Raw genomic sequence first — 10509 nt, forward strand, 5'->3', positions numbered from 1 at the left:
GCTGTGGTCATGGCTCCATGGTAAAGCACATACTGCACGTATGTGAGGCTTTGGATTTGAGTCTCATCACAAGCAAAAACGTAACAGGAAAACAGCAAAGCACAGAAGAGATTGCTGGGTATGATGGTGGATGTCTTTAATTCTGGTACTTTTGAGGCCGAGGCAGTGCGTTCCAGTACAGCCTGGTCTTCATAGTAAATTCCACACCAGCCAGAGCTACATTGTGAGACCCTATCTCAAAAGAAAAAAAGGATTATTCTGAAAGTATTTTAACTATATGTAGTTGTATCATTATTTGAAAATTTTCCAGCTCCAGTGCATGCCGCAGTCTGCCCCGTTGAATCCTAGTCTCGCTGAGCTCAGATCAGCCAGTGATTTCCAGAGCTTAGAGCTTATCCGCAGTTAGGAGTCCAGACCGAGGGGACCCAACTTCAGTGTTTTCTCTGTTGAGCTGCGGTGTGAGTGCAAGCAGAGTAGGTAACTACTGGGAAGCACACCTTTCCCTGTGAGAGCAGAGAGAGATGGCAGCTCCACATCCTCACTAGGGGACTCCCGTTTACCCTTCTCCATCTGCATGGGTAAACTCGTCTCTCCGCGACAGTTTCTCTTCTGGCTTAGAGCAGGAAAGAGAAACTGAGAGCAAATCAATTGAGTAGTTGGGTGTCTGAACAGTATAGCTCTTATCAAAAAAACCTAAACAAATGACCTGCTGACCTTTTGTTTCTCCATGGCACCGTCCTCACCGTTCTTGGCAGTGTCCGGTTAGAAGCTGTGAAAGTCTCAGGTCATCAATAGGGGAACTTCAGAGGGTGGCTGCAGTGTCCTCAGCGCTGCTAGTGGTCACACACCAGCTGATAATAAATGCTGCAGCCTTGTGTTCCCTAACTGTGTTTCTAAATGGCTTGTCTGTAGTTTATGTCAAAAGTATCCCCCGCTTTGTCTCCCCTTTCTGAAGGACCGGATAATTGATGCTGGACCAAAAGGAAATTACTCTCGTTTCATGAACCACAGTTGTAATCCAAACTGTGAGACCCAGAAGTGGACAGTAAATGGGGATGTTCGAGTTGGGCTGTTTGCTCTTTGTGATATCCCTGCAGGTAAAGGGCCACGCTGTCCTGGGTCCCTCTGTGGGACATCTCTCTTGTCGGGGAGGACATTATCCTTTAAGACTTGGCACCCAAGGATTGACTCAGGGAAGACAACATGCTCTGTTTGGAACTGGGCGTTCCTGCCAGCGCAGTAAAACTGCATCTGAAGAGAACACTGAGTGGCCTCTGTGCAAAAGAGGACCCGTAGAGCCTGTGTCTGTGCATGCCAGCGTGTTACCACTGCAGGGCAGATGCACGGCTTCCCCAAAGCACTCCGTCTGAATAGTGTGACCGGACGGCTTAGCTCTGTATTGTTCTTTCAACATACAAAGCTAACTAGCCCATGGCAACTGGAGAGTTGGCTCACCAGTTAAGAGTGTATACTTTTGCAGAGGACCCGAGTTCAATTCCCAGTATCTGTGTAAGGTGGCTCACAACCACTTGTACTCCAGACACACCTCTAGCTTCCACAGGTACCCTCCCACACTCACATATACACATATTAAAAGTCATAAAAGTAGATCTTGTACCAACTGTTTCCAGCCCTGAAAGACCACTCTGTTTGAGAGTGGACACTGAGCCTCGGCAGCCTCGCTGCTTTCTTTCTCCCTCCCTGCTCAGGTCTCAAACGCCTTAGCAATCCTGTCGGGAACTGATGGAGCAATTCAGTCATAAGGCCAGCTGAAGCCCTTTCTAGACTCTGGGTTAGTCACCCCTGCCTGAAACAGTGTTCAGGGGGCTTTAGTTTGGATCCCTAGAGCGTTCACATTTCTGGTGAACTTGCGTTGTGAGTGTGTATTGGTTCATAGTGGAAGGCGCTCCTAACACTGTCACCATGCCATGCCATGTTGTTCGTTTAGAAACTAGAGTTTAGCCGGGCGGTGGTGGCGCACGCCTTTGATCCCAGCACTCAGGAGGCAGAGGCAGGTGGATCTCTGAGCTCGAGGCCAGCCTGGTCTACAGAGTGAGTTCCAGAACGGCCAAGGCTACACAGAGAAACCCTCTCTCAACAAACAGAACAAAACAAAACAAAAAAAGAAACTAGAGTTTAGCTTTGTAAAGAGGGCTCAGCTAAAAGCCCTTCTTGATCATAGATCATGTGTCCACCCCTTGTCAAAGGCTATGTCGCCCTTTCATACTGTTTAGCTTTGGCGTACATTTTGGTGGGCAGCAATGTTAGCCACTTGTGCCCACTCTTCTGTCTTTGTTTTCAGTAAGATGGGTGTGGAAGGAGGAAAGGTCTCTACAGTTGTGTTATTTTTGGTATTCTATATGATGTGTGCATTTGTAAGTGCTCCTGGGGACAAATGACAACTTCTAGGCTTAGGCTGTGCTCTTCCTCCAAATCAAACTCACGTTGTCAGACTTAAATACCAAGCGCTTTCACCCCCGAGCCATCTTGCCAGCCTGATACAGTCTTTGTGTTAGAACCATGTGTCAGCGGGACAGTGTGTGGCAGTGCTTCCTCATGGTGTCACCATGGATAATCATTTCTCTTGTGTTTTAGGAATGGAGTTGACATTTAATTACAACCTGGACTGTCTGGGCAATGGCAGGACAGTGTGCCACTGTGGATCAGATAACTGCAGTGGCTTTCTAGGAGTGCGACCGAAGGTCAGTGGTGCAGGGTGTGCCCCAGCCAAGGGCGGGGAAGGGATGCGTGCCGAAAGACCTGCTTGTCTTTGCAAGTGCTGGCTATAGAGTCTGGCCGCTCTGTCAGGTCTGTCAGTGCCTCTCTGGGAGTGGTGGTGATGGTTGTTTTGACACAGATCTCATGGAGTGCAGACTGGCATTGAACTCTTGTGTCAATGAGGGTGACCTTGGATTCCTGATTCTTTTGCCTTCACCTCCCAAATGTTGGGGTCACAGGCTTCCACGACTGGACCCTGCTTGCTATTTTCACTTTCTAATGAAGCTTGTTTTAGTGAGGTCTGGGAGGTTCTGAAATGTGCTAAACCCACTGAATTATGTGCTTCTAAGCTGGTGGGTGTTACCTGGGTGTGGTGACTCAAGCATGTAATCCTAGCACTTGGGAGGCAGAGGCAGGAGGATTGCTATTAATTCCAGGCTAGCCTAAAAAGAAAACAAACAAACAAACCAAAAACTTTACATAAATACAAAGGTCTATGTTATAGCAAGTAGTTATAGGTCATTGCGGAAAGGCAGGCTGAAGTCCGAACAGTAATGAAGTAAAGCAGCTTGCAGTTAGAACCACCCGGACGATTCAAACAAAAGAAACAACAACCCAGCAGTCGGGACTCTATTAAAGTGGCGTTGTCTTTGAACACTACTCAGCAGTGACTGGCCAGTCAGTGCACTGCCATCATGCCCAGGGAAGAAGTTCAGCTACTTTGTTAAGATCATCTCACTTTGGCCGGAAGGATGGCCCAGAACTTAAGAATACTTGTTCTTCTAGAGGACCGAGTTCAGTTCCCAGCAACCACATGGCAGCTCATATCTGTTACTGCAGTTCCAGGGGCTCCAACACCCTCATACAGATATACATGCAGGAAAACACCAATGCACATAAAATAAAAATCAATTTTTAAAGAAATCAAGGAAATGACAGACAGTATTATAGTTATTGCCCGGCCCACTACCACCTTTAATGCACACAATAAACTGCTTCAGAGAAAGCAGACAACCCCAGTGGACAATGACCAGCCTTTCTCTAGTGTAGTATTGCGAGAAAAGTCCTTCTGACGTTTGTAGGACACGTGCAGAGATGCAGTTAAGGTTGTGGGTGTGCATTTACTGCTTCTGTGTAAAGCGTCATCATTATCTGATGTTGAAACTGTGCTCTGTCTTCCTTCCCAGTCTGCATTCGCATCCACAGCTGATGAGAAGACAAAAAATGCCAAGTTAAAGAAAAGACGGAAACTCAAAACAGAGCCGAAGCAGATCCACGAGGATTACTGTTTTCAGTGTGGAGACGGGGGCGAGTTGGTCATGTGTGACAAAAGGGACTGTCCCAAAGCATACCACCTCCTCTGCCTTAACCTGACTCAGCCTCCATACGGTAAGCCCAAAGTATCCCACCTCCTCTGCCTTAACCTGACTCAGCCTCCATAGAGCTTCAAGACCTTCAATTTTTGCCATTTATGTATAACTTGGGATACATTCTGTTGTTTTTAATGGAACCATGAAATAAGAAACATTTAACAGAACAAACAATTTCTCTGGCCAGAGATTTGTTTCTATACAAACTGGGCACATCTCATGTGGCCGCAAGGGCAGGTCTCTTTCTTATGATTACCGTAGGTGGGTAGTTGGCACCTGTGGCATTGGGCTTGGCCAGTAGCTCATCTCTGTGTAAAATGACTAGATGTTTGTTTGACTGGAGTCTGGAATTGGATTCGTTTGGAATTAGCCTCTAAGCAAAGCAGGTAGGGTATGAGCCAGGTGCAGTGGGGCCTGTCTTTAATCCCAGCACTTGAGAGGCATAATCAGATTGATCTCTGGGCGTTCGAGGCCAGCCTGGGATCTATAGATAGACGTTGTCGCGAAAAGAAAAGTTTGGTGGTGGTGGCGTATGTCTTTAAGCCTAGTGCATAGGGAGCAGAGGTAGCCCAGGCAGCCAAGCTGCACAGTGGGACCCTGTCTCCGAAGGTGGGGTACTCAGAGTTTTCCTGGGTAATCAAGAAGCAGGCTAACAGGCGCTCTCCCTCTCCAACCCTGCCTTAGGAAAGTGGGAGTGTCCGTGGCACCAGTGTGATGAGTGTGGCAAGGCAGCCGTCTCCTTCTGTGAATTCTGTCCACACTCATTCTGCAAAGCTCATGGAAAGGGGGCGCTGGTGCCCTCTGCATTTGAAGGTCGTCTCTGCTGCTCCGACCACAACCCCGCATCTCCTGTGTCACCAGAATATTGGAACAAGATCAAAAGTAAATGGGAATCACAAGATCATGGAGAGGAAGTGAAAGAATGAGTGGTGGTGATTCCCTCGCCTGCTGTTCTAAACGGAAGAAGCAAAGAGATGATGCATCTAAAACCAAGTGATGCTGCCTCTGCCCTCGGACTGCCTTAGACAGGGAAGCTGAAACCCGTTCACACGGCTAAGCAGGTGCTGCCTGGTCTCTCCAGTTTGTTTTGTTGCTTTGGGGATAATTTTGTGGACAGTGAAATTCCCTTGGTCTTTTCTGCCTTTTATTGTGCTTCAGTGTCTTGGCAACTACCGGAAGAGGTGTCTTCATTTTCAAAGTTGAGAGAAAGGGAGAGAGAGAGAGAAAAGGAAGTTCTGTTGGTAAGATCAGTGTCAAGCCCAAGATGCAGTCCTTGGTCGTATAAAGCAAAATTAGCCATTCCTTTATTTATTTTCATTTTTAGGAATTGTGAGAAGTGTAGCTCAAACAATCTAACCTCCGTGTGTGTGTGTGTGTGTGTGTGTGTATGTGTCTACCTTTATATACCTCTTTACTGAGCCGTAGATAGGCTAACTTCTCTTTCCTTCTTCCCTTGCCTTCTCTAGTCCCAGAGAAGGCTCTGGCCAGTACTCAGTCTGGCCTCGTGGAAACAAACGCCTTGACAGCTTTTACCTCTGTGGTCTTTAACTAGGTGGGCTTCGTGGTGCAGTAACTACCTAGAAGTTAGGTAGAGGTGTGTAGGGCTCTGTCCAGGAGGGAGGAGGGACTGAATGCAGCCCTGATTATGAGTGTCACCGTTTACAGATTTTCCTGTGCGGTGTGTGTGTGAGGACATGAGCACTCTTTGCTGTCACCCTGACATTGGCAAGTGATAAAGACCGAGGAAGGCACAGACCAAAAGTTGGGGCATATATACACCATTTTCTGACCACTTAGTGTAGACTCCAGTCTTACTTAGAATTTAAGGGCATTTTATTTTCTGTCTTTCCTTCTGCCAATCATGTTTGCTTTGCCAGCTGATGACTCAGTCATGTTTCCTGGTAGAGCTATGTAATTGAACCGGAATTATTTTTTAAGAGTTTTTTTTTTTTTTTTTCAGTTGATATCCTAACTTGGGGATGGTGAAAGCAGACAGAGACATCCTTGGGTTATATGTAAACAGTATCTTCTTAGTATTATGCAGTGCTTAAAATTGTCCCCATCGAAGAGGGGGAGAACTTTACAGGATATGTAAGAACCACAAGGACGCACTTCATCTTAAAAAGCACTTGAGAATGCTCACTCCCAAGAAAGCCAGTGTTCACAGACATGGCTGTGATGTTTGATTAGTACAGACCTGAGCATACCAAGGTGTCTGCCCACAGAATTCCCTTGCATCTAGCACTTAGGAATATTCCAAGTATTAATACTATTCCAGTATTACCTGTATGAAATCCTGTGAGACACGGGAACACTGGACTAAGAAGACGTCTAGTGTTACTATCAAACATGAACTTCCTCAGTGAGTTTTCATGGCTTAGCCTCCTCAAGAACTTAGTACTTCTTTAACAGGGTGGAGATGTTCTCCGGCACCCTGGAATTGTGTCAAGTGTGTTTGCTCCTTTTTTAATTTTTTTACAGATCAATTCAGATCTCTTTCTCTGGATGAAAGAGCAATTCTGTGCCTCTTTTTTATATGTAAATGTGCAATTTCTAGACAGCAGACAGACACTACAGTTTCCCTCTCTAAGCTCCTAACTGCCTCTCCTAGAGGAGCAACCCTAGTCATTCTGCAGTGAGACGAGCTCCTGAGAGGAGGGCAGGATGCTGCACCCCAGTCAGACAACTGACGTGAAGCACAGCCATGCAAACACTACTCTTCAACAATTATGAAATTTGATGTCCTTTGAAACAATATGAATATCTGGGTTTTATCATACTAAAATATTATTTTATACAAACATGCTAAACATTTTTAAACACACTGATAAGGGATTTTCTTTGATATTCCAAATGTAACTCTTTTGCGAACAGTGTCCAATATGAAATTGTATCTTCTTTCTTTTTTGACCTTATGCTTTTTTCGTATAGGACCACTTTTCTATAGCAAGGCCTAGGGTGCATCATGTATTTCTAAACACCTTAGGTTGACCTGTCTCTGTTCCGCTCCTTTGGGTAGCATGTTTGTTTTTCTGTCTTTAAAGAGCTTCGCAAAGACTTCTCAACTCTTTTCTTCTTTGATGACTAATAGGATTGTTCTGCTGTTTCACAAGTGTGGTTCAAAATAGTTGAGCATGGCCCAGAGGCTTTCAATGCTCCAAACTTGGCACCTTCCTGTGCCATTGTGGCCCAGGTCTGTCTTAGAGTTGAGGGTGAAGAAAGCAGAAGGCTCGCGGACTGTAAGTATACATACGCCGTGCTTTCCTGTCCTACGTCAGAGCACATTCCAGAGGGCACCGTGCCTACTCACAGTCTGGAGCTGGTATTCATCAGCCTTGAAATCTGTATGTGGAATGCAGTATTTGGGGTTGGTTTTATTCAGTCCAGAAATGAAAGCCCTTGAAGCAGTGTGGGCTAACATTGGTGGTGTTTCAAATCTCGTTCTGAATCTTTGGAGGAAGAAGAGAAACTGGATTGTAATAGCTAGAGATGATGTCACGAAGCCACCACAGGCCCCGTGCTGTGGAGGCCACTCTGGGCTACCAGGATGGCTGCCTGTGCATGGCTTAGGAGGAAGAGGCCAGTGTGTGAAGCAGTCATCCACTTCTTAATCTCATCAGTGTTGGAGATCAGAATGGAGTGGGTTTTATCTTTACCTCTGCTCTACAAGCCCTATCCATTTTCATTCTCAAAATTTATCTTCCCTAAGCTGTAGAATAGACTGAGTTTGGGAACCATGGGAACTTGGAGATTTCTGTGTGTTGTATAAATAATAATAATTATAATAATATAATATAAATACATATATATATCAATGAGTTAGGAAGCTATTTGAAACTAAAAAGATGATTGTGGAGGGAGGACTGCAGCCAGCTGTGTTTGCTGTAAGTGATGTGGACTAGAGACACTGAGTGTCTGTGGTCATGCAAAACACGCAGATGGGCTGGTGACAGCTTTCCTGAAATAGTTTCTTTCCTGAGTTCTTTCTTAGTGATAAGTTCTGTTAGACCTACAGGCTGTCTCATCTGTCATCTATTCAGAATGTAGAGCCAGGCTCCCCGGGGCCGGCTGCTTCTCTGTCGTTTTGTTTTTAAATCGCACGCTCCTCTTGTGGCATCCATTCATGCAAAGCTGAGATGCTTCCAGCTGCATATCATGTCCTAGTCGGGGAGGAAAGCACATGGCCTTTGAGTGTCACAGCTCGGGAAATGTGTGGTTCTCTTGCCCCTCATGCATCCACAGGCGCCGAGCAGTTGCTTTCTTACTTGACCTGAATTATTTCCACATAGCTTTGCACCTGACCTCCTCCTCCTCTTCTGCTGAGTTACTGTGGACAGCATAGGAAGTGACCAAATGGAAAGTTTCTCCACGAAGGACCACCCACCCTTGGCCTCTGGTTGCTTGTAAACAAAAAGAAGACCTTGGTCCATTTTCAGTTGGATTAGCAAATACTGAAAAAACATCACCAAGTTCTGCCTTGGGTGGGGTGCTGGGGGTCTGGGAGAAAGGGTGTACGGGAGCAGGGAGGAGATGGAGTTCATCACAGGCACAGTGCGGTTCCCATGACACTGGCACCTCTGCCTCATTGATTCAGGCTCTTCACGCACTTGGCTCTTTAGAGTCTTACTACAATTCCTTTTTACAATCATGGCGTGGAAACCATCGCTCTATTCTGTCAAAGTAAAGTTCTTCCCATGAGATCACAGGTATCTTAGATTTACTGGCACCATTGACGGAGAGACTACTGCATGAGAGAGCAGCAGCGTCTTTAGAAATTAGTTCCTATTTTTGTTTTGTCTTTTTGTTTGTTTGCCTCACCCCCAAGTGTCACTTGTTTTAATATATGCCTGGGTGTGGGGGGCATTTGCATTTATGCTGAAAATGCTATGTGAGACCCTTGTTTCAAAACCATTTCTGCCAGGCATGGTTGCGCGTACCTTTAATCCCAGCACTCCAGAAGCAGAGGCAGGCGTGTGCCTATGAGTTCAAGAATTACATGGTGAATTCCAGGACAGCTAGGACTATGTAGAGACCCTGTCTCAAAAAGAAAAAAAAAAAAAGAAAAAAAAATATGTTGTTTGGCTTTTGTCTAGCCATTGCAAAAATGGCAAATGTGAGCACTTGTACCTGTGTGGGGGAGGGGGGAGAAAAGTATTGCTTGTCCTTTAGTAGGCTCTGAAAGTCATTACCGTCTAAGTTAAAGGGAAAATAGAAATTGCCAAAGTCAGTATTCAGTCCTTGGTTTTCTTGTGACTTCGCTAGTCTGCTGAGGGATGAGAAGCACTTCCAGCTTCCTCTGTCTTTCCCCTGCCTGCTGACAGAGCCTCAGTGTGTGCAAATCCAGTTTGCCTAGATAGGGATTCCTGTCAGCTAAAAGAACGGGGGAATTTTACACTTACTTTTATTGTCAGCTAACATCTCATTTTTTGTTCTGTGCCCTATGGTAACTTTACTGCCAATAATAACCAAGATGCTAACTGATTACAACTGGCTAAAAAGATCTTTTTATATACAAAGATTTGTGTATATTTTGAATTGATATGGCATTCATTTGTGTCGATTTGAATATTATACAATAAACAATTACCTGCAGATTCTGTCTTCATTCTGTGTTCTTTGAATAGTGTTCTTTACAGATTGTTTATATCTGTATTTACTGTAATGAACTTTGTAGATCCTGTGAAATATTATTTTGCTTAAACCACTTGAGTCCTTAATATCCAAGCATCGACCTTCACTGGTCAGTCTCAGTTTCTGTGACTTGGCCAGGAGCTCCTAACACTAAGGGATTAGTGCTAATTTTCCCTGGGGGTATCCTACTAGGGCATTACTGTATAATGACTTTGAAACATAGTTTAAGGATTTTGTTGATTGACCAATGTCTTATTGCAAAGTATGAGCCTACCAACCTTGGTTGACCTGTGTATTGACAGCTTACTGCTAACTAGTTGGCGTGTATGTAGGATTGCCTGTAATATTTAAACTCTTTCTGCTACGTGCTGGTGGGACAGTTTTGGTACATTGTATTTACTGAAATTTTGCCTTTTTAATTTTACAGATACTTTAGAATTCAAATGTGTTTTCTGCTTCTGTAAGAATGTGGAAACGTTTTTAATGGCATTCCATTGGTTTCAGGTCTTGCTCGAGGTTGACTTGAATAAACTGTCCTGTATGTTCTAATTAAGTATATGGGCTTGTTCTTTGCCTGTAATTTCTTAGTACAATTTACTGGGAAATGAAACACACCAAAAAGAAAAAATCCACCCAATCTCAGCCCGGTTTTCCCCCTTACAATGCTGCTAAGAAATGGTTTCTTCAAAGTGAGCTTTCTTTTTGCTTTTGTAGAGGAAGGATGTCTTGAGGATGGATGGCGTTCCTTTCAGTGTCCTGTACGGTGATCTGGGCACCAGGTGCTTGGTGA

General features: G+C 44.9%; 1 protein-coding gene across 4 annotated transcripts in view; it reads left to right on the forward strand.

The window, feature by feature from the left end:
• The window catches only part of Nsd3 (nuclear receptor binding SET domain protein 3), a 108178-nt gene extending 97906 nt beyond the window's left edge, over nucleotides 1-10272 (forward strand). For all 4 annotated transcript variants that reach the window (XM_026786958.1, XM_013352004.2, XM_013352005.2 and 1 more), the window contains 4 exons: nucleotides 956-1097; nucleotides 2596-2702; nucleotides 3906-4107; nucleotides 4773-10272. In XM_026786958.1, coding sequence (XP_026642759.1) covers nucleotides 956-1097; nucleotides 2596-2702; nucleotides 3906-4107; nucleotides 4773-5014 — 693 coding nt within the window. In that variant the 3' untranslated portion in view covers nucleotides 5015-10272. The remainder of the gene's footprint in view (nucleotides 1-955; nucleotides 1098-2595; nucleotides 2703-3905; nucleotides 4108-4772) is intronic.
• The last annotated feature ends 237 nt before the right edge of the window (nucleotides 10273-10509 follow it).

This window comes from Microtus ochrogaster, linkage group LG7_11 (assembly GCF_000317375.1).
Source record: "Microtus ochrogaster isolate Prairie Vole_2 linkage group LG7_11, MicOch1.0, whole genome shotgun sequence".
Classification (NCBI taxonomy): domain Eukaryota; kingdom Metazoa; phylum Chordata; class Mammalia; order Rodentia; family Cricetidae; genus Microtus; species Microtus ochrogaster.